This window comes from Dama dama, chromosome 15 (genome assembly GCF_033118175.1).
Source record: "Dama dama isolate Ldn47 chromosome 15, ASM3311817v1, whole genome shotgun sequence".
Classification (NCBI taxonomy): Eukaryota; Metazoa; Chordata; class Mammalia; order Artiodactyla; family Cervidae; genus Dama; species Dama dama.
In genome coordinates, this window is record NC_083695.1 from 30,568,092 (window position 1) to 30,591,996 (window position 23,905).

General features: G+C 52.4%; 1 protein-coding gene across 3 annotated transcripts in view; it reads left to right on the forward strand.

Annotated features, from left to right (window-relative positions):
* The first annotated feature begins 3 nt into the window (after nucleotides 1-3).
* The window catches only part of SLC29A3 (solute carrier family 29 member 3), a 45,059-nt gene continuing 21,157 nt past the window's right edge, over nucleotides 4-23,905 (forward strand). The window contains exons 1-2 of one of the 3 annotated variants that reach the window (XM_061161742.1): nucleotides 4-139; nucleotides 3,766-4,064. In XM_061161742.1, coding sequence (XP_061017725.1) covers nucleotides 3,784-4,064 — 281 coding nt within the window. In that variant the 5' untranslated portion in view covers nucleotides 4-139; nucleotides 3,766-3,783. Of the gene's footprint in view, nucleotides 201-535; nucleotides 605-3,765; nucleotides 4,065-23,905 lie in introns of those variants that run through there. The other 2 variants (XM_061161741.1, XM_061161739.1) reach the window with 2 other exon arrangements.

Genomic DNA, 23,905 nt, shown 5'->3' on the forward strand with positions numbered 1-23,905 from the left:
AGGGTGACTGCCTTGGGCGGTAATTTAGACAGGAAGTTCTGGCGGCCGGTGGGAGGGCCTGATGGGGCCGGAGTGGTCCTGAGGACTGTGTACTGCCCGCCCAGCTACTCCTCTGCCTCAGCCAGTGAGCTTCTGGAAGGTGCTGGCACCCGGGAGGGTCCCCGCGGGCGCGGGGAACAGGAGGGATCAGGGGGGCGCAGGTGAGACTCCGCAGCGGCCTGGGCGCGGGCGGAGAGCTCTTCCGGGTCCTGGGGCGCCGGGCTCCGGGAGCTGACAGGGTGGTCCGGCTCCGCGGTGGGAAGCAGCGGCGGCAGCACCCGGAGCCGACTCACTGCGCACTCGCGCGCTAGCCTGGGCGGTGCACCTGGCGGCCGGCGCCTCACTCCCTCCACCTGTGAAATGGGCCCGCGCCCACAGCCTGCCGCCCGCCGAACAGCGCCGGGCGGCGAAAGGAGACCCGCTTGCAAACCCGGAAGCGCCGCCAGGGGCGGGGTAGGGGGCGGGGCCTGGAGGCGGAGCCCGGCCCGAGGGCCGGCCGAGCCCCGAGTCGCAGTGGCCGCGGCGGCCGGGAAGGCAGCGGCGGTGGCGGCGAGCGGCGGCGACAGTAAGTGCGGGCCGGCGGTCGGGCGCGGGCCTGGCCCCCGCCCAGCTCTTCAGGCTCCCGGTCTCTCCCCGGGCTCTCGCTGTGGGCGGCCTCCCCCCACCCCAACCCCGCGGCCCTCCCGGGGGGGCTCCACGGGAGCCTCAGGACCCCGACCCGGCCTCCGGTTCGGCTCGACGCCTCTCGCTGTGACCCCCTCCCCGGCGTCCCTTCTCTTCCTCCCTTGCTCTCTCCTCTCACTTTGCTCTCACGTTCCCTCCTCCTGGGTCTACTTTCTCCTCCAGATTCTCTTCCCGCACCCTCATGAATTTCCTGAGATCAGACCTCACCGTTTGGATGTGGGGGGCCTGGGTATGGACAAGTTAGCCCGAAGTATCCAGAAGGTGGCTGAGAGCCCAAATTGGGGCGCCTGAGTCTGGGGGTGTCCCCGACCCCAAGGCAAATTCTGCCGTGGCCTCTGGGTGGCGCCCTGTGTTTCCCACAGAGCTTTCCCATAGGGTAGCCTTACCAGCCCCTTGGCCCCATTTCCCAGGTGAGGAAATCGAGGCACAAAGGCGAGATTGACTTAAGAGTCAGTCAAAAACTTCCTGGGAACCAGTGCCCAGACCTGGAAGATGGTCTGCAGTGGCCCCAGGCCCCACGAGTTCCTGCTGCGTTGAGCAGGGTCTACCCCTTGCCCCAGGTCAACCAGGACAGGAGCAGGGCTGAGCCCTGCCGATTCCTACAGGTGCCTGAGGAACACACCCCAGGGCATCGGCCGTCCGGCCCTGGGGATGCTGGGACTCTTCTTTGCCTTTCTTCTTTTTTAATCCAAAGCCAGCAGCTAGCTTTCATAAAGAGTAATAAGACTTTGCTCACTCCAGTGCCCCGGCCTGTGACCCGAGTGAGAGAAAATTCCTGGCTCTTTCAGAAGCTTGGTCAAGGCTGAATGGTCCTGGACAAATAGGCCCCTGGAGCTGAGAATGGACTCCGGCCGAGTGTGGCCTGAGTGACTGAACTTTAGCCGCGACACCCACCCCTGGAGTTGGAGCATCTGGAAAGAACCACTTGCCCATTGTCTGTTGTCCTACGTGGGTCATAATTTTTACATTTATAAACACTAATATAGAAACTGTATGTGTGTGTGCACACATGTGCGTGCATGGCCACACTGTCTGGTTAGTTTGTTAGTGCTGAGCTCCCTGTGAATCAAAGCTGGGAAAAGGCTCTGCTCAACCAGGGGAGTTTAAAATAGACTTGCTGACACAGATGCTCTGGGCTTCCGGCTGCCTCCTGCCTGCCTGCTGCAGGGTAGATGCTGCTCCAGTAGGGGTACATAGCCTGGCTGTTCAGAATCCATTCGTTCAGCAGATATTGACAAGGGTGCCCTGCAGTGCTGCCTTCGCCTCTGCTCACAGCTCACTGACCAGGAATTCTTCCAGAAAGTCTGTACTTGGAGCCAGTAGACAAGGTTGCACATTGCCAACCACCTTCCTCCGAGGGAGGCCAAGGAGTCCACATGACCCTCAGACTGATTGGCTGAGTAACCTCACTTTTGCCATTTGTTAGCTGCATGACTTTGAGCAAATTATTCAACCTCTCTGAGCCTCCCTCTTCACCTGTGAAATGGATCTTAGAGTAGCACCTACCGTATTGGGCTGTCGTCAGCTTCAAGTGCCAGGTACAGACCTGGACATACCCCAGTGCTGGATTTAACTGTTGGGAATTTTCAGTGTTTGAATGTGGGACAAATCAAGTAACTTTACATCCTCGTTCTTTGCATCTGATAAAAAGGAAGCAATAATTCCTGTCCTGCCTAATTCTGAGAAATATTGTGAGGCTCTCCTGAAATAGCACATAAGGCCCTATACCTCTGTGACAGAGTGTTCACATTTCTCCTGGCCTGGCTTAATGCTGAGTTAAGGCTCAGCCTCCTATGTGAGCCTGGATGCACTGATTTATTTATGGCAGAAGGGACCACTGAGTGTCCCATCCTCAGTTTTATGGAAATATTTCCCATTTATCAAGCTGCTGCCACAGCCTAGGTGCTATATAGAGCATAGAAGTAGGCATGCTACCTTGCAGCCAAATTCCACAGCCAGCCAGCCAGCTGACAAGCCCAGGATGGCAGGGAAGATGCTGACATTTATCAGCATTGCCAGCCAGTTGCAATTTACAATAACCATTGTAAAAAGGCTTCCCCGGGTTTGCAGATGGGGAAAGTGAGGCTCAGAACTTGGTGACTTACCCGAGGCCGTGTACACAATTGTTACTGGCAACCCAGAATCTTTAGTTTGTTTTAGCTGCTACTGCAGATGGGGAGTTGCTGTCTCGTGGTGGGATGTGATGAACAGAGGTGGGGGCCCAGGCAGGAGCTATAAACCCAGGCTTGGCCATTTGCCTGGTCTGTGACCTGTTCTTTGGACCTCAGTTTTCCCACAATGAAATGAGGGAGTGGACTATCAGATGTTTCAAACCAGCTTCTGGGGGCAGCTTTAGACACTATGAGGTTTATTTTTTTTAATGTTATTTGAATGCCTTTATTTTTATTTATAATTTTTATTTTTGAACAGATAATACACTCACAAAGTTCAAAATTCAAGAGGCACAAACGAACATGCAGTGAAGTCCCCAGCCTCGCTCCTCACAACCACTGTTTGAAATTTCTTGTGTATCCTTCCAGAGGGTATACTTACATATGTGTGTATCTTCCCCTCCCCACCTATCCCATCCGTACTTCTTATGTACAGATAGTACCATATTCTACACACTTTCCTCCTCCTTAACTTTCTCCCATAAAGTTGAAAAGAGTTTAGAGAGTATTCTTAGCTCATCAAGGGGCCTAATTCTTTTTGTTATGGCTGCTTAGAAATTTGAATGCCTTGAGACCAGGTTTGCCCTTCTGGACTGACTGCTACAGGCCCCACTATGCCCCACTGCCTTACTCCCAACCAACCTGTCTGCTACCATGTGGCTTCTGTATAGTTTGGGGGGATCCTGAGCTCACTTACAATTCTGACATCTTGTCTTTGCCCCTAATAATTAAACCTGAAGCTCTCTAATCACACTCTGGGGACTCCACAGATCCCCAGGTAGGGGCAGAATCAGATCTGTAAGATGGGTGAGTCTCCAGCTGTACCTGGCCTCAGCTTCTGATCACCTGCCCTGTCTCTCTGCCCCAACAGTGGCCATCATCTCAGAGGATGACTTTCGTCATACCTCCAATTCCACCTACAGAACTGCAAGCAGCTCCCTCCGAGCTGACCAAGAAGCACTGCTTGAGAAGCTGCTGGACCACCCGCCACCCAGCCTGCAGAGGCCCGAGGACCGCTACAACGGTACCTACATCATCTTCTTCAGCTTGGGCATCGGCGGCCTACTGCCATGGAACTTCTTTGTCACGGCCCAGGAGTACTGGATATTCAAACTCAACAACTGCTCCAGCCCAGCCACTGGGGAGGAGCCTAAGGGCTCCGACATCCTGGTAAAGCAAGCTTCTCCCAGGGGGTTGGGGGGCAGTGGGAAACAGCTTCCTGGAAGGGACAAAGGGTGAGTTCACCTGGGTGCACCCTTCCAGGAAGGCTTGTATCATGTTGCGAATATGGATGCAAGTTGGGAGGCTGTGTGGAGTGTAGTACGTAGATGGAATTCATTTCAACCCTAAGACATGCTCTGTGTTATGTATGAGGCCTTTTGTTTCACATGGCAGGAGAATATGGAATTGGATAAGACATAGTCCCAGCCTTCACACTGCTTAGTATTTAACTTGGGAGATGCAAAGGATGAGTCTGTGTAGTGTGGTATAGTAATTAACCCCAAAATCCAGAGTCTATGCCTCCATGGGTTTGAAAGGGGGACTCTAATAGCATCAAATTCAGCTATGAGTTGCAGAAAATTCCAAAAGAGCAGTGACTACTACAAGATGGAAGGAAGGTCATTTTTCTCTCACGTGCAAGTCTGGAGGGGCCAGCCCAATGCTGGCATGATATTCCATGTTGTCAGGAACCTAGCTGCTCCACCATGTGTAGCTTCCAAGTTCAAGATCACTCCATAGTCCAAGATGGCTGTAGGAGTTCTTGCCATTACATCACATAGGAAGAGGAGGAGAGGCATAAGAACATAAGCCCTCTGGGAATTAAGCACATGGCTTCTGCTTGTATTGTATTGGCTGTAACGCAGTCATGTGACCACACGCACCTCAAAGGAGGCTGGGAAATATAGTCTTTAAGCATAGTCTTTATCCCGGAGAACCATGTACCCAGCTCAGATGAAAGTTTGTGTAGTTGTGGAAGATGGGGAATCGAAGACTGGGGATAAGTAGTCTTGTCATAAAGGGAGAGATCTCTGCAACTTAGAAGAATGGGAAAGAGACATTCCAGGTGGAAGGCAAAGTCTAAACTACAGTAGGATGGGAGAAAAGTTCAGATGTCTATGAGAAACAGTGAACCATCTAGTTTTCCTAAATGTGGGGCACACGTGCACATAAGAAACAAATAAGGCTTGATTTTATTACCTCGGCCTTGAAGTCATTGCTTGGGACTTGAATGTCAAGGTTAGGAGTCTCAGTTTGGTTGGCAGTGGCCTCAGGTCTACCCTTGACACCCAGGGCTGCTCACTTTGTGGGGTGACTTTTCCCTCAAGCAGGGAGAGTGTTAAAGAAAAAATAATTCTGCCACTTGTTAAAGCAGTAAGGAAGCCTTTACTCAGGACTGTTGCAATAAGGGAGAGAGATTGGGCTCACCTACTGCAAGGACAAGAGGGGATTTATAGCCAGGGAGCAAAGTGAGAGGTCAGTGGATGGAAAATTACTAAGAGGAGCCATCAAGGATAGGGTTGTTTTTTTTCTCATAAATTAATGTTTTATTATACTTCGGTTTAGTATGAAAATTGTCAGTAACCTTACTTGGGAAATAGCCAGAGCATTTGAGATTTCTTTTTAAAATTTATTTTACTGAAGTATAGTTGAAAGAGCCTCAGTTCCCACAACTGATCCAGGGCAGTGTCTGTTCTCTCTTGACAGCTCACAGATGGGGGAAGTAGGGTGTCTCTGAAGGCAAGTCAGACTGGGGGTTGCCAGCTGCCACCTGTTGCCTCTAGGGCTGCCCCAGGGAACAGGAACAGGATACCCTAGCTGACCCAGCCATACCCCTAGCTGGCCTAGGAGTTGGCTTCACCAACCCTCTTCTGAAAGCACCTTTGAGATCCGTGACCTGATCCCGTGGAACTTTCGATGAGCCTGGCTTATTAACTGAGGCTTCCCTCATGTCTGACTGGAAGGGATCTTCCATAGTTACATGTCGGAATCACCCAGGGAGCTTTTTCAAAAATTCCAATCTGGGCTCTTCCCTTGACATTCTGATTGAATCAGGCAGAGATGAAATGGACATGGGAATTTTAAGACTTCACGCCTCCTCCTCCAGCCCCAGCCCCTAGATTCTGACAACCTGCGAGTGCCTCTCTCTGTTAACTGAGGAATTCATAGATGCCTCCAGGGACCAGAGCAGCCAGTATAAACTCATTTCGCCGCTGAAGGGCTGTCACAGGAATGCAATGTAGTAATTTAGAGCGTCCTACTCAAGGTGTGGTCTTGGAACCAGGCTTCGCTGGGAGCGTCTTAGTGATGCAGCCTCAAGCTCCCGGACTGGCTGAGTCAGGAGTTGTTAACATGCCACCCTGGTGACTGGCAAGCACGGTGGAGCTAGGGCAGGGCTTCTAGAAACAGACTGTGTGGGTTCAAACCCTACCTCTGTTCTTAGCTCTTTGGCTTCTTGGTGTTCACCTTGCAGTATGTAACAGGAGGATTATACCCCCACCAGCTTCTTAGGGTTGTTATGAGGATTAAGTAAATTAACATGCACACACAGCACTTAGAACAGAGTCTGTACCACTGCTGTGAGTGCCGTATAAACATTATTATTGTTATTACCATTCGAGCGATGGGGCCCACACTCTGAGCTGCATGTGGCCCTGGTGTATTTGCAGACGGCTGGCTTAGCCAGGGTGCTTTATGATCCATTTTTATTTACCAGTGACTCAAGCGTCCCAGCTTTCTGCCAGCCTTGGTAAATCAGCCAGCCCACTTGGGTTTCATCCAGAAGATCCCTGTCTGTCTGGGCCAGCACCCAGCCTCAGGCAGCCCCCAGGGCTGGTTCCATTTGCACCTGTCCTGCCTCTGCCTCTGTCTGCTGCCCCAACAGCAGGCTGCCCAGGGTGGGGAGGACGTGCAGTCCAGTCTCTGGGAGCCTGCCCTTGCCCGGTGGCCGTGTGCCGTGAGCCGCTCTGGCTGCAAGGCAATCCTTTCCCAGCTGCAGGCACTTAGCATTCCAGGCCCTGCTACTATGTTTTATTGCCTCTTTCCAAGTGCTGGCAGGTGCAGATGTAGTACCTGCGGCTGCCCGGAGCTCCTGGCTCTTGGCATCAGAGATGAGAGACCTGTCACCCCTCGATTCATGGGCTGGGTTTGGGAAGCAAGCATGCTGGGGTGTTTCTGCATTTTGTGGACCATTTTTCTTTGCCTAATTTCTCATTTCTGCCACCCACCTCCCCAGTTCTTTTCCCCTCTCTCCCTGATTTCCCTTCGAGAGGTGGTTGGTCTGCGCTGTCACCTGAGGGCTACTCTGGGGGAGGGAGCCACAACAGTCAGACGGGTCTGTCTTCAGCCACCACCTGCAACTCAATTAACTGGATCTGGCTGTTGTGTTCTCTGTTCTTTCCTTTGTGTATTTCCCAGGGATGGATACCTTTGGGTGGGGAGTTTGACTCTATAGGAATTTTGCACAGACTGCCTTCTGCCCCACCCCACCATAAAAATTATGTACTTTCAAGGTCACCTTCCTTCTCAGGCTCATTTCCTTCTGCCTGGAGCAGCCTTAGATGGTTTAGAAAGCTTTCTGCTCACCTGCCCCCTTGTCTCCATTCTCTGGAATAAGAACTTTGAATAAGCTCACCACAGGACTGTGGGCCCAGAGCCAAAAAAAATTAGAACATAAACAAGGAAGAATTGACAGGAAAATCTGATGCAGAGGGAACCACGACGACTGCCATATTCTGAGCCCGATTCTAGGCCCACCATGCTGGCAAGGGTGTTAAACACAGTGTCTCTCGTTAACCCTGTTTTTTTTTCCCAGACAAAAAAGCTAGAGGCTCAAAGAGGTTCAATAGCCTGTCCCTAATCAGACAGCTAGAAGGGTTGTAAACAATTTTATGGAGAACTTAGGAGGAGAGATGATTGCAACATTTGTCACGTTCAAAGGGTGGTGCAGAGGGAACTGTTGTGGAGACAGGGGCCACCCCACACCCGGATTTGGCCAAACCCTATCTTTCTTCCTATGGAAAGCCTGACCCTGGTCTGGTCTCCTTTCTACCGTGGAAGCCCAGGGGCCTTAGCTCTACCTCTGGATTCTGGACCCAGCTTGCAAGGTGTCAGCTGATCCCTCCCCAACCCCCCATTTCCTCCACCCCAGCCCCAGTCCTCCCTTGGCTCTGGGGTTTGTAAACGATCCCTGATCCTGTGGGGCCTCCTTGTCCTCCCCTCAGCCTTTCCTGCAAGCCTGTAGGACTGCTGCTTGGCCAGGGACTGTCCATCAGCCACACACCCCCTTTCTGACCCAAGAGAGGACAGTGGTGACATTTTCTTCTGGTCACTGTCTGTCATGAGGCTTCCGTGGCCCCTCCCCACACATTCTTCCGTGCGCCTTGGCCCGCCCAGGGCTCATTTCTGAGGAGGCTGTGGACATGGCCAGGTTGTGGGTGGGACCCACAGTCTGGGTTGGTGTCAGCAGGGCCAGAACCCAGGCCTGGCAGTCTACAGCTGTCCCGTCCATCCACTGACCAGAGGGGGCCCCAGTGGCCCAGTCCTAAGGAGTGGGGCAGGAGGCAGGTGCATCTCTTACTCTTGGGAACCTCCCCTGCTGCCAGCTGTCTGAGCTATGGGCTCCTCGTCTGGGTCCCCAGAGTCCAGTGCACTTCCCCATCAGGCCCTCACCCCACAGCTCTTGGTCTTGACCACTTATTCTGGGGAGCCATGGTCTCAGCACTTTGCAGTAACTCATTTAACCCCACTGCACCCTGTGAGGTGGGAACTGTTGTCATCCATGGTGAGAGCACCCTTTTCATAGACCGTTCGCTCTTCAGGGGTAGTGAATACAGGTCTCTTACTGTATGTCCCTGTGTTCCCAGCAAAGAGTTGCACATAATAAATATTTGTTGCATTAGTTATTATATGACTGGGGAGGAAAGCCTCATGACCCCAATCCAAAATAAATCTTTGCAAGGGAGCAGAAGTTCTGGGGGTCACAGTGGTCACCACCAAAGGAGTTCTGATGTTTCAAGTGGTGGGCAGAGACATGAAGTGGGGTTCCTGCCTAGGGAAGGGACCCAGGTTCATCTAATTTAGCAGGTGGGGATCTTGAGCATCTTCTCGTTTATGGTAGCTTTGTCCTCACCCAACCCCTCAGCACCACCCAAAGGAGCAAGATAGCATGACTGAGGAGCTATTCTTACAGCTAAGGGCAGACATCCCAGTCCAAGGAGGAGGGTTCAAAGCAACCAGGATGAGCTAGTTTAGAGAAGGACAGATTATCAGAGGTCTTGGTTATGACTTGTTGGTTTTACAGAGTCCCCACCACGCAGCCTGTGCCCACCACCAGTAGACCCACCATCTTACTAACATTTTGTCTGCTGGATGACCTGGTGAGTTAGGTGCTGTGCCAGTTTTCAGATGGAGAAGCTGAGGCTCACAGATTTGGAGCTAGTGACCCAAGGTCACTGACTCCCAAGTGACAGAACTGGGCTGTGGACCAGTCTGGAGGTCAGCAGAGCCTGTGCTGGCCAGCAACATGCCTCTGGACTCTCCATCTCCCCTGATGCCCTCAGCTCTGGCTACACACTAGAATCACCCAGAGAGCTGTGAAACTTACCTGCCTGCCCCACCCACCCGATTCTGGCGACACTGAAGGAGGGGCCTGGACACAAGTATTGTAAAGCTCTCTGGGTGAGGCTAAATGTGCAGCCATATGATCTAAGAGAAGGGTTACCAAGTGGGGGTAAGGAGCAGCCTCTACCAGAGCATCCATCAACAGGCTTGGGGTACCTCATGAGAGACGTAAGTGAGCCTTCTGGAAGGACTTCCTACAGTGCAGGTTGTCAAAGCTGGCAGTAGAGGGGAGGATGAAAGCAAGCTTCCTATTGGAAGTCTAAAGAATGGCTTTCCTTGGCCTGAGCTTCTTCAGAGAGAGTGGGGTCCTCACTGGGACCCTTCCAAATGGAAATGGTGGTGCTGAAAGCTCAGTCTCTATGCACCAGTGCTGAATCAAATCTTAGAGACAAGAGTTTTGGTTGAAGTAGAAAAGAATAGCTTTATTGCTTTGCCAGGCAAAGGGAGACACCGCAGGCTCCTGCCCCAAAAATCTGTGTGTCCCTATGTGGGAGGATCTGGTGAGGTTTTATAGGTTTAATAGTTCAAGGGTGGGGATGCTGATAAGAGGAGTGTCTGTGCTCAGGGCCTGCCTCCTTTAATCTGGCCTTGGGCCGTCTTCTCTGCAGTGAAGAATGCTAACTCCGTTTGTTGGGGGTTTTGATTCTGCAAAGATCTCAGAGCTATTGTGTATCCCGTGAGGTGGAGCCAGAACCCAGCCCCTAGGCTGCTCTGTTGCTTCTTGGCTGCCCCTGCCTTATCTCTGTGTACCTTCCCAGATTAGCAGCTGTTAGAGCCTGCCCTCTGGGGGCTGGAGTCTGTTCCCTACAAGGAAAAGGGACAGAAAGGCTCCCGCGCCCAGAAACCCTACGGGGTCCTGCTCGGTTTCAGTGAATGCGGGTCTGGTGTTCCTTTGACCTGAATGCTTCGGGTTTGATTAATTCCTCGGCGTGCCTCTGCCGTTCCCCTAGGGCCTGACAGCCTTCCTCTGGTCACGCGCCTCGTGTGAGCTGGTGGGCTCCACAGCCACCCTCCTCTTACTCCTCATTTGCCAGCCTCCTGGGAGAGGAGCAGCAGGGCCGACTGGGTCCCGAGGTGGATGTCCTAGACCTGGGGTGACAGTGGGCGAGAGCAGGTGAAGCCATGAGAAGGGAGGACAGGGAAGTGGAGGTGGTCCTGGCCTCCTCTCTCGTGTGCTGCCGTCTCTGTGAGGACCAGCCAGTGGACTGTGAGCTGCTCCTGGAGTTTCAGAGCCATGGGTAATTTATTTTGTAAATGCTCAGTACCTGGGAGAAGCTGAGTCTGTCTGTCCCATGGGACTGCAGGGGAGTTGGGAGGAGCCCAGGAGGGTGACAGGACTTTATTCAGCTCCGAGTGCCCTCCCTCACTATGTGACCTGGGGTCAGGCTCCGAGCCACCTGGGTCCTTTGCGCACAGACCCACCTGCAGTATGTGCAGAGTGCTCAGGATATTGCTGGGAGGGAAGTCTGGTATTTACTGAGCATCTCTTGTGAGGCATCTGCTGTTTACGGACTGGGCCGAATCCTTATAATATTCACCACCTTTACCAAACTCTTGCCCTGTGCCAGCCACTGCACTAAGAGCCCTGATTTGTTTATTAATTCCGTGAGATTTGTTAAACCACCTACTGTGTGCCAGAGGTTTTCTTTTCTTTGTCTCTCTTGGTCCTTATAGCCCTCAGGGTATTATTGTGCCCATTTTACAGAGAAGAAAGCCAAGGCTCAAAAAATACAAGTTGAATAATTTGTTCCCAAGCCCAAAGTCAGTGACAACTGTTGCCCAAGCCAGGCCATCTGAACCTACGTTGTCCACACCCTTATTTCCTGTGCCCCAAAGCAGCCTTTCTGATCTCGGGTGGCCTCGGCCTACAGTGGCTTGAAGCAGGGCTTGGGTTCCCAGGTAGAGATTGAAACCGGGTCACAGCGGTGAGAACACCAGATCCTAGCCACTAGACCAGTGGTCAGTGACAAGGGCCCTGGCCCTTCAGCTTTGCAGAAAAGAATTTCCATAAAGATGGAAAGTAGTGAAGCAGGTGAAGTATTTATTAGAGGGAGAAAGAGTACACAGTACATGTGGATAGACACATGGGCAGACTCAGAGAGAGGGAGAGAGTCCCAGAGTCGCACCCTGGTGGCAGTTTTTTTTTTTTTTTCCTGGTGGCAGTTTGAATTACTTTTATGGGGCATCTCTTCTATATGTCCTTTGGCCAATCATTTTGGTTTGCCTGGTTCATAGTCCATATTTGGTATATCTCAGGATCATCATGTGTGTGTGCACGTATCTCTTAGCCAAGATGGATTCTATCGAAAAGGTTGTGGGTAGCTTAGCATCACTAGATATCACTCCCCTTTAGACCTGCAAGGAGCCTTTCTGTGCATGTGTGGTCAGGAAGGTACCCTGATTCAAGAATAAGAAATATGTGGTTTGGGTAGGGCCCAGCCTCTTCCCTTAATTGTCCTGCCCTGTCTTGGAGTTTCAGTCCTCAGGGAATGAATCCCCTAACACTTTACCCTGGGGGGAGGAGGAGGGTCCATCTACCTCCTGCCTCATTTCCAGATGTTTTCAGACTACTTTTGACCCCAGTGCACATTTCACCTGGCAGAACCTAGATGTCTGTAATGGAAACAGCGTTTCATGAAGCAGCATCTACAATTTTAAAAAAAGATCTCTGATTGTAGTTTTCAAAGAGGAGCAAGTGATCATCAGCGCTGATCTTATAAATGGCTTATAAGCCACCCAGCCTGAAGGTGGCGAGTTTGCTTTGGGATTTACCCTTTGGTACGAGCCCATGATGGCCTTGGGGAGCAGCATCGTGGGGGATGGGCAGAGCTGGACCCGAGACTGTGAGGGAGAGGATGGGGGAGGAACCGGGGAGACTGCACACCTGGGAAACACCTCTAGGTGTTCTACTCTGAAACTGTCTCCTTCTGGAGCTTTGGAGTGGGAGTTACAGGGGGACGTGTGGTCAAGAGGGCATGGATCTCTCTGGGTTTGTTTTGTTTTTAATACAGGGGAAATGGCAGGCAGTTTGTATGCTTGCGTGAGTGGGCCAGTGGAGAGGGGACCATGGGGGCTGAGGAAGATGATGGAGCAGAGCGGGGTGAGGCCGCAAGCAGACAGGGCCTGGGCTCAGAGCGCAGCAGAGGGGTCCCAGAAAAGCCCGCAGATGGTTCACCCTCAGGAACAGGAGAGAAGGCAGCCGAAGAGAAAACGAAATAAAATTTTGGTCCTGACCTATTAAGTGGATTTCATATCCATTAGTGGGTTGCAACCTGGTATTTGAAAAGCCCTTCACTTCTTTGCCTGTGACCTCACAGTCAGCCACAAGGATGCATTTTGCCCAGAGGGAAGGAAGGTGAAGCAGTAAGTGATGTGCTGATGCCACAGGGCTGTGAAGACAAGGGTAGGGACTGTAACCCAGGGGTACCTGAGGCTGCCTTAGGTTTCCTGGGGCATTTCCGCAGACACTCAGATTCTCAGGCTCCGCCCTGCGGGCTGCCTCTCCCGGGCAGGCCAGGGCACTGTTGCCAGGTGCTCCTGACATAGCCAATTGGTAGGGGAGTGGGTATCCAGGTCTCTGTGCCACATGCTGTTCCTTGAGAAGCTTGCACCTTTCTGGATGTAGACGGATCATGGCTCTCCTGCAGTCCACTCCTAGTGCAACTCACATCTCTTTGAATGGAAAAGATGCCCCAATTCCATTTGGGAGTCTATTTTTTTAATAGCAGGATGCCGAAGAATGATGCCAAATGAGTGAAGCACCCTTCTTCACCCTTTGAAAGCATATTAAGGAAGGATTTTGCCTGAGCCCTGTCATCCCAGAAAAGGAGACAGTGGGGGCAGTCTGGGGGTCAGGCAGAATGGCAGGGGGCTCCAGGCTTCCTGCACAGGGCATGGGCGAGTGGTTGCCAGGCAGAGGGTAGAGGGCAGGGCCCTCCCCCTGCACTGCCCAGCAGCCTGGGCAAACGTGGATGGCTGCTCTAAACCATTTTTTAAAATTAGAACCAAAGTGAGTCATTTTTTTTTTATTCCCTTGTCCACCCTCTGATTCTAACTACAGACCCAGCCAGCATGCCATTCCCAATAAATATACTGTGATGGCTTTTTCTTCTGTTTTTAGCTCTTGCTGTGTCCTGCAGAGGGAGAGAAAAAGCCCAACCTGAGACGCTGTCAGTCATGCCTTCAGTGGCCTCGACTTCTCTTTTTATTTTCTTCCCGTGTGCTCAGGGCCCCTTTCCACTCCGGCACCCTGCACCCTGGCCCTCCCGAGCTATTGATCGCTTCCCCCTCTGCCTGCAGTTTTATTCCTTCCCTCTCTTGTCCTTGGAATCTAGAGGCGATTTCCTCGACAAATTCGAGGGCTTTGAGTCTCCTTAATGTGATTGATCCCGAGGATCCAGAGAGCATAAACAGACTGGGCGCCTTTGTTACAGGGCCATCATCTGGGAGGGGCATGTGGTGGTGGCAAGGACCTGGGGGGCGGTCCTCTTGGGAGTCCTGTCTGTGTGTGCACATGTGTGTACACACATCTGAGGTGTATAGCAGCCTATGGTTTCTGCCCACATGGACCTCAAAAAGAGAAACAGCCTCCCTGTAGAGGAGAGGTCATGTTGGGTGAGGAATTGCAGCCTAGTCTGCTGAGGACTCCCTCCTCCTGGTGGTTCTCCTGGGTTACCTTCTACAGAGAGAGTCTCTAGAGCACCGCCAGACCACCTCCTCCTTACACACGTGCCACAAGGCCGGCCCCTGCCCTCAGCGGTCAGCCCTGGGAGCCGATGCGTGTCAGCCCTCTGGGGGTTGCAGAAACTGAGGGTAGGTGGGGAGTTTCCTTGGAAGGCCTCTTCCTCCTCGCCCTGGCCATATGGTCAGCCAGCAGAAGAGGAAGGACCAGCTGGCCAAGCAACATCAGGGGCCAAGCCCCGAATCAACTCTCACCCTGTGGAGGTTGTGCATGGACTTATGGGCTTCCAGTTTCTCTGACCTTTTGTTCTGTCTGTTTCTGAGCCATTTCCCTGCCGACTAAGGTTCTAGCCTGAGGGTGTGTGGTGGTGGTGGTCTAGTCACTAAGTCGTGTCCAACTCTTGCCACCCCATGAACTGTAGCCCACCAGGCTCCCCTGTCCATGGGATCTTCCAGGCAGGAATTTTGGAGTGAGGGTGCGTAGGTAGCACATAAAGGATGAAGATTCAAGGCCTGCTTGCCCCTGGACAGGGACCAGGTCAAGGTGAAGGCAGGCGGGGAGCAGAGTGGAAGGTTGGCAGAAGTGATGTTGCCATTTACCCTGCTCACCCTGCCTGGGGGAAGGACCTGGGGTTCAGGAGGGCTGGGTTGTTTCTGACTCTTTGTCGAATTTTCTGGGTGACTTAAGGCTCTGTTTCCTTAAGAAACTAGATTGAGGCTGGCAAACTTTTTTTGCAAAGGGCTAGATGGTAAATGTTTTAGGCTTTTTGGACCACGGGTTCTCTATGGCAGCTACTTGGCTCTGCCCTTGTAGAGTGAAAGCCACTGTGGATAATCCATAAACAAACAAGCATGACTTTTTCAGCATTTCCCCAAAAAAGGAAGCTGGACATTACCAGGTGCTTGGCCATTACCTGTTGCATAAATGAGTGGGCTCTGAAAGACTGACTGCCTTTAACATTTCTTGAGTGAATGAATGAGTGGATACATGCATAGCCCCTGTCACCAGCTTCTGCCCCTCCATTCACTCCAAACCTCCTGCCAGGTGACCCACTAGACCTAGCACTGACCATGTGGTTTTGCTGTTCAGAGGCCTTCCATAGCTCCCTAGTACCATCTGGAATAAACACCCCTCTTCAGCCTGCTACATGAGACCACCCATTGTCCTTCTTCACCCCCATGTGCCATCATATAACCAAGCTGCAGCTTAAAAAGGGTCAAAAGGGAGGAGACAGTGCATGAGGAGGTCCAAGGAGGGGCCGGGAGGCCAGGCTGCGTGGAGAGGAGTCCATATCTGCCGGACCCTGCAAGGCAGACACACATAGGACAGATGGGCTTGGATTGGGGGTGAGGAGGTGTGGGCAGAAGAAGGAGCTGAGCAAAGGCATGGGTGGAGCTGGGATCTGGTGGAGTGAACATGAGCCACAGTCAGCTTTTGGGGATATGGGGACCAGCAAATGATGGAGCTGGGGTGAGAGTGAAAGGGAAACCAAGCGAACTTTGGCGGGAAGACACAGAAAAGGAGGGAGGAACCATGGGCCTGGGGAGGGGGGCTCGCCTTGAAGGCCTTTGGCTGGGGAGGGTGGAGCTTGGGCTCAGGTAGGATGGCCGGCTGGCAGTGGTAAGTGTTCTGGAGGCAGAAAGTGATGCAGGTATGGGGCTGTCGAGGCCGGGGAGATGAACTCCCAGCAGGGCTGTAGGGCAGGAGGGAGGAAACTAACAAGGCCTCTCCAGCGGCAGAGAGAGCAGGACGCTGTGCTGCCAAGGGGGGCGGGGAGGTGGCCCATGAGTCCAGGTTGGGGGGTTCCTGTGGCTGCCTCACAACTCAGGTGGCGTGGAACAGCAGAAAGTTCATTCTTAGGGTTCTAGAGGCTAGAAGTCAAAATCAAGGGGTCAGCAGGACATGCTGCCCCTCTCCCTGCCCACCCCACCCCGCCCACGACAGAGACTCTGGGAAGAATCTTGCCTCTTCCAGGTTTCAGGGCTCCCGGTCAGCCTTGACTTCCTCAGCCTATGGCAGCACTACTCTGGTCTCGGCCGCTGCGTTCCCTGGACGCCCTCCCTGTGTGTCTGTCCAGGTACCCTCTCCCTCTTGTAAGGACACTCAGCCTTAGAGTTAGGGCTCACTCTTATCCACTGTAACCTCATCTTAAATGATTATATTTCTATAAGACCCTATTTCTAAATCAGGTCACCTCTGAGGTTCTGTGAAAGTGAAAGTCTCTCAGTCTTAGTGACCCTGTGGACTATACAGTCCATGGAATACTCCAGGCCAGAATACTGGAGTGGGTAGCCTTTTCCTTCTCCAGGGGACCTTCCCAACCCAGGGATTGAACCCAGGTCTCCCGCATTGTAGGCAAATTCTTTTCCAGCTGAGCCACAAAGGAAACCCAACCCTGAGGTTCTGGATTACTGTGAATTTTGGGGGGACACTTTTCAGCCCATTATAGGGGTGGCATGTGTGTCAGGAGCCCGAGGACTGACAGCAGGCCTTGGATGTGGGTGGACTGCAAAGGGGACCCTTTGAAGGAGTCTTTCTGTAGAGCCATCCAGGAGTGATAAGGAGTTCAGAGTGAGGGCAGAGGCCGCTTTTTTAGGGAGCTTGGAGTGAAAGGAAGGAGGGGCCTGGTAGCTGGGGACAGTGAAGTCAAAGAGGTGTTTTTTTTTCTTAGCCCAAAGGAGACCTGAGTGGGCCTGTTAGGCAGCAGTGCCGGAGAGAGAAAATGCAGACGAGGCTGGTGAGGCTTTGTGAGGAGTCTCCCAGAAGCCAGCTCTGGGGGAGGAGGGGCGCCTTCTTGCCCCAGAGAGCTTTGCAAAGAGGGGAGGAAGGGCGGAGAGGCTCCTTCCAGAAAACGTCAGGAACTTTGCTTATCCACTGGCAGGAATTCCAAAGGAGCTGTGAAAAAAGGTTGCAGTCTGGGAAGGGCTTCTAAGCTGTGAAAGAGCAAGAGTGATAGTAACCCCAGGGAGTCTGGGCCTGGAGACTGCCAGCCTTGAGGCTCAGGCCGAGCTGATGTGAGAATAGCGTGCAGAGGTCTCATGGGGACTTCTTTCCTGAGTGGCTGGGTCATCTTTCTGGACCTCACCTGTCTTGACCCCAGCTTGGTTGTGCCCTTGGGCCTCTGGTACTCCATCACACCTAGGTGGATTTGGGCTTCTGTTTCCCTCACCCGTCTGACCGTAGAAACAGGCACTGCCCCTCCCTCCCTGGCCAGCCAGCCCTCCCTGTTCATCCAGGCCTCGGGCCACAAACCCCTTAGCTTTCCGAGGCCAGTGCCCCAAACAGGGGCCTTAGAACCCACAGACAGAATGCCACCTGAATCTTTGTGGGGATACCGGCCCTCTGCTCCATTCTTGGCCTGCCGAGGAGCCGCACCCAATGCTGGGGTGGGGTGCCTTCCCAGCAACATCCTGGACACAGAGCTGTCCAAAGGCAGCAAGTTTGCAACGGCAAGCTATTCTTGGCTCCAGCCTGCTCACTGCTGCTAATTTCATGCCCCTGTGATCCAGGTAATGCTTTGCTGCCTCAAGCTGCCACCCCCAGGCTTGAATCGCTTTTTCTCGCCCCGCAGGAGCTCAGCTGCCTCTGCCGTGCTGTTGAGGTGGGGGCCACGCAAAGCTGCCTCTCGGAAGCCACTGGGTGGCCGGCCCAAACTAGTCGGCCGCAGCTCGTGACTAATTTGCCGCACTTATTTCAAAGTGTCCTAATGGCTTTCAGGGGAGAGGAGGCTTACCCGGAGCCTGCCAGAGATAAACGGGTTCATTTTGGGGCCTCCCTGCCCGAAGAAACCTCTTTACCTGGACTCCGAGCTCAGAATTAAATTCTTCCAGAAGAGATGCTTAGCACGGAGCCTCTCAGCGTGGCGGAGGAGAGGAAATGTTCCCATCGTAAAATGGGCCTCACATCTGGCCAGCTGGCTCGGATGGGGTTTTAGATTGTGTTTTTAGAGCATCTCTCCCCGTTCCTGGTGTTCACAAGCTGGGCCAGAGCGTCACAGATGAAAACGGGTTTCCTCATCTCCATCACAAGTGGATCGATGCCCCGCACCCTGACCACAGGGCGTCTCCACACCGCCCTGCACCGGGGGGCCGCTGACCCCCTGGTGCGCCCCTGGTGGCTCTGTCCACAGTCTGGCTTTTGATCCCCACCCCCACCTGTCCTGGGGCATTCTGCTGGGGTTTGCATGGTCAGGAGAGAAGCTGGAAGCCTGCCCGGTGCTTCCCAGCTATAATGTCCTCCTTCACATGGTCTGTTCTTATCAGCGGACCGTGTCCATCCATTTTGGTGGCTGACAGAAGTGAAGGCTTTTCTCTTAATCTTTTTTTTTTTTCCCTTTTTGATGCTATTCAGATCCGCAGACCTGAGGAAATGCCCAAGAGAATGGATGGTGGGGTTTAAGGAAAAGAGATAGTTAGCAGGCAGATGGGAGAAATCAAGCCCGTCATTTGCTGGCTGGGGCAGAGGGAAGATGTCACCCTGATGAAATCTTTGATCCGCGGGCTGGGCCCTGCTCACTGCTGGGAAGCCACGTGCACTGCCAGTCTCAGCTTCTGGGGCAGCCAGTGACATGCTGTAATCCCAGCGATGGTCTTTGGGTTGGTGCAGCTGTGAGGCAGGCAGCTCCAGCTACATGGCTCTTAGATTTGAGGAGTGATGATAATGATCTCCCATCCCACCCCTGCCCTACATCCAGCTACCCCACTCCCCAAGTGTGCACCTCTGTGCAATTCATCTGCCTCTGTTAGCCTCAGGCTTCTTATCTGTAAAATGGGAGCAATCCCAGCTCTGACTTGCTCTTAGAGGCTGAATTAAGAGCAAATGGACTGGGGTCTGTACAGGTCACGTGAAAGCAGTTTTGTTCAAATGTCAATAACCTGGTTCTCTGCAGGGCCTCCATGTCCATCGGGATACCTGAAAGTGAAAGTTAAAGTCGCTCAGTCGTGTCCGTCTCTTTGTGACCCCATGGACTATATGGGGTCCATGGAATTCTCCAGGCCAGAATACTGGAGTGGGTAGCCTTTCCCTTCTCCAGTGGATCTTCCCGACCCAGGAATCAAACCAGGGGTCTTCTTCATTACAGGTGAATTCTTTGCCAATTGAGCCATGAGGGAAACCCATTGGGTTACCTGGCAGGTGCCAGAGAGGACCTTTGATGTTACCTTGGCCAGAGGCCAAGCCCGAGATAATTGGACAGTGCAGGGAAGATACTGGAGGGCAGGGGGATTAGATTAGACCTTCAAGAAGCAGAAGTTTTCTTCCTTGTTCCTCAGAGCTGGGCTTACCTCACGTTGGGTTGGAGAATTCAGAATGATGGGGCTGCCGTTTCTCCTTAGCAGCCCCGGGGGAGGGGCGGGTGCCCTGGCTGCACTCCTCCCTCTCTGCCCTGTGGATTGAATGGGCCACTCATGCCTTCCTGCCTCGGCTCGGTAGATTCCTGTGGACCTGTGGATACCAAGGGAAGCCTCAGGGTAGTCTGTTCCGACAAATGAGCCAGGGTTAGGGTCCTAAGTGGCGAAAAAGTGTCCATTCCTGTCTTTGCACCTGCTCTTCTGCCTCTTGGAATGCCATTTCTCTTTCTACCAGCACCCACCCCATTCCCATATCTGTCTGGCAAACTTCCCCCCGTCTTTCAGGCTGCAGTCCAAGATGACCTCCTATGGGAAGTCCCCCTAAACTCCCTCCTTCCCTCCCCACCCCTTGGATCCATTGTTCTACAGCTGTGGGATTGCACCCAACTACGCGCTTCCTAAGGGCATCAGCCACCCTATCTCTTCTATTTTATATGCCAAACCACCAGCCTAGTGTTGGGTACACAGGGGCTTACTGCATCTTCAGTGAACCAGGGAGTGGGTAGAACATGAAGGGATGCTGATCCAGATGGAACTGGTTACTCAGCCGGGCTTGGGGCTGTGGGGTTACCAGCCTCTGGGTCTCCCACCAGCAATTACATCAGTCCCAAACTGACCCCCTGGTTTTCTATGAGCTGGGTAAACAGGGCTGCCACATTGCACAGCTCTGAGGAGCTCCGTTCATATCACCGCCCACACGACTGTGGCCCCCTGGGGTTGTGCAGCGCACAGCCGCCGCTGCCATAGGAGGGGGCCCAGTGCCATGGCCCTGGAGGGGTGGTCTTCTCCTTGCCCCACTCCTCTGTCGCCAGAGTCCTTGGGGCCTTTGGGCTCATCTCTGGAGGTGGAGGCTGCAACCTTGTTGCCAGGCGCCTGGTGGGGCAAATAACAACAGAGCCTTTTGAGGGAGCTCTCAGGAATCGGTCCCAAGTGGAGGTGAACTATATGACACGAATTATCTCCAAGCATTGCATTACTCAAAAATCACCCTATAGAATGGAGATTTCAGATTGCTTTGGAGGGAGCAATGCTGTTACCATTCTGACTGCAGTGTGTTTGAACCAGTTTTCAGCTGTCTTCACATTTCCTTGAGTAAAATGGAAGAAGGTAACCTCAACAGGCCTTGGGAGCAAATGACGAGACGAACCCAGGAAGGGAGCACCAGCTGCGAGTCTGCAGTGTGTAGAGTCGAGAATTGAACATCGGGCCTTCGCTGTTGGCTGTTTCTTAGAAAGGAGCCTGAGGCAGCATCTTCTGTGCCATACTCTGTTGGGGAGTGCTGTCCTAGGGAAGTAAGAGTGAGGAAAAGGGAAGTGAGGCAGGGATGGAGGGGAGCAGATACAGGCTGTGGATATCACTGCACTGACCACAGCTTTGCGACTAAAACACAGCTGCTTGCTCAGGCACATGGGTGTCTCCTGAGGAGCCACGTGGAGCCACCACATTTCAGAACAGATGTTAGGCCGGAGGAGGAAAGGCAAGCAGTGTGTCTCTAGTCTCCTTCCCGTCCCCCGCCTCTCATTGGTTGAAACCTACCTTGTGGGTGGGGCTTCCTCCACCCTCCTGAGAGGGTCCCCCAGCCCCTCCCACGGCCACCCAGGGAGCAAGAGCCTCTGCAGGGGCAGCCTGGGCAGTGCACAGGTGCAGGGGTCTCTCCCTGGCAGCTGGCTCCCCTGCTGGTGGCAGCAGTGGCCCTGGCTTCATGACTATGTGGGACCAAACAGAAAAGCAAATGGCCTGAGGGGGAGGTAAGATGAGCAGACCTGGGGTGGCGCATAAGCCAAGTCCAGTTTCTTGAAATCAGTTCATGCTGCTTACAAAAATGATCCTAATTTCAGCAAAGGATTTGGAGAGGAAAGGCTTGGGGACTAATGTGGTCAGCCAGCATAACCTTTGTTCCCTTCATGGGCGGGCACATCGGTCCTCATGTCTGGCAAGAAGTTGAATGAAATCATGGTCAGCTGTCTCTGCTTTCTTCAGGAACTGAATTTAAATTGTTCTAGGAAGGCTCATGCATTCAGAAAAACCCCAGTTACTAGGAACTTGGCTATCTCACACCCTGACTAATTAGGAATCTATTGCTATGGAACAAAATACTACAAACTTAGTGCCTTACAATAGCACATGTTTGTTATCTCACAGTATCTGTAGACCAGGGGTCTGGGCATAACCTATCCCAGTCCTTCTCAGGGTCTCACATGGCTGCAGTAAGGGGTTAGCCAGGGCTGCAGTCTTACTGGAGACTCGACTGGAGAAGGATCAGTTCCAGCTTACTTGGGTTGTTAGCAGAACTCAGTTCCTTGCAATCGCTGGATTGAGAGCTTCAGTTTCTTGCTGGGTGTTGGTCAGAAACTACTGTCAGCAACTAGGGGTCACCTGCAGTCTTTGCCACATGGGATTCCTCAGCCTGGCCACCGGCTTCCTCCAAGCCATCACAGGAGGAATAAAAGAGTCCAGCAAGGTGGGTGCCACCATCTCGTGTGACATAATCCCATCCACATACTCACGTATACCCTTCACCTTTGGCATGTCCTCTTGGTTAGAAGCAAGTCCAGGCAGGTCCTAGCCACACTCAGAAGAGGGGAAGATTCAAGGGCATGAACACAGGAGGCTGAGATCATCGGGGACATCCTAAGAACCTGACCACCACACCTCATTTTATTAGAACTCTATTCAGAGGCAAAAGCAACAAATAATTAAGTAAAAACCACCACATGTTTATATCAGGAATTAAGTGTGGAAAAAAAGAAAAAAACAAAGCTCTTTGGGATGTGCTGAGTCCACTTATATCACCAACCACAGCTTCCCGATGTGATCCAGTAGAAAGATGGCACGTGGTCAAGTCCATTCTTCCCCTGCCTCATTGCCTACTCTCCACCCCTGCCCACATGCTGTTTGTAAGGCAAAGAAATGGGCTCAATCAACAGAAAGGGAGTCCTAGCCTTATCCACTTGTCAGTATTTTAAAAGCTTTCCAACACTAAAAGGAACTTTTTCTGCTGAAATATCAACAAGCCAGAACAATAACCTAGAAAATCCTCATTCCTAAAATGTTCAGGGAACCTGAGCCTGCTTGAAAAAACAGACAGAGCTTCTGCATCCCACGTGATGGCCATTCATAGACTTGTCACAGAATGAACAGCCGCTGACAGAAAGCTGTCATCTGGAGCTCAGATTTGGGGCCATCGTGGTCCCAACCTGCAGCCATCTTTTCCCTGGGGCCTTTTTCCATTGCTTCTGCCCGCCCAGCGCCTGACTAGCCTCACGTACGCCCAGCCACTGTGTCAAGATGTAATTGACTGAGTGCCTCAAACCAGTCCAGGCTCTACTGAGCCCATCAGGGCAGGAACAATGAGGTAGCTGCTCAAAGAAGGAAGGTTATTTCTGAGGCTCATGGTTGATGGACCGCACTAGCTGTGATTATCATTTTAATTGCAAGGCCACCACCACCTTATATTCAGGGTGCAGATTTCAAAGACCACAAAGCACTCTGCAGGCTTAAAAAGGGACCATGGAAACGGTCTGTGCTTCAGACTACAAGGGGCCCATTATGACATCTTTCTTTCTTGGTCTCCACATTGCAACCAGAATCTCCCAGAAAGGAAAGAGCTTCCCCTCCGTTTTAAGATCTGACACAAATCCTACCTCCTCTGGGATCTCTTCCCCAGACCCTTACTCATTCCTGTTCTCTCCAGGACTCAGGCCCCTCGTCCCACTCCGCTACCTGAAACTTCCTTGGAACGCATCGCCCCTACCACAGATTTGACAATGACAGCAATAACAAAAAAAAAACCCCACAGAATTCTGAAAGCTCTTCCTATGGTGTTTTGAGACATTAAACAAACCTCACATTCAATCTTACACTCTCCATGGGACACCCTGTTCTTAACAGGGAAGAAGTGTGTCTTAAATTCTGTAGAGATCCCTATTACCGGGGCTGTTTGTGCATTGGCAAGATTTTTGCACACATTGTTCATTGCACTTGGCACATTTGTACTCAAAATATTTCCCCAGTTAAGTTCAACGTTGTAAGCTTTCCAGAGCACTCACAGGTTTTTAATTTTTTCGGGTAAAGAGTATCACTTGTATAAAGCCCTTGTACTTGCACACAGTATGCTTCGTTCATGTAAGCTGTTTTCATGGCTTAGAACTGTCAGCTTAAAAAATGCACAGCGTGAGAGTTGCAAGTTAAATTTTATTTGGGGGCAAAATGAGGACTATAGTTCAGGAGACAGCACCTCAGATAGCTCTGAGGAACTGTTCCAAAGAGGCAGGGGGGAAGGTCAGTACACATGTGATTTTGGTAAAGGGAGAGTGAGTGAAGTCACTCAGTCATGTCCGATTCTTTGCGACCCGGTGGAC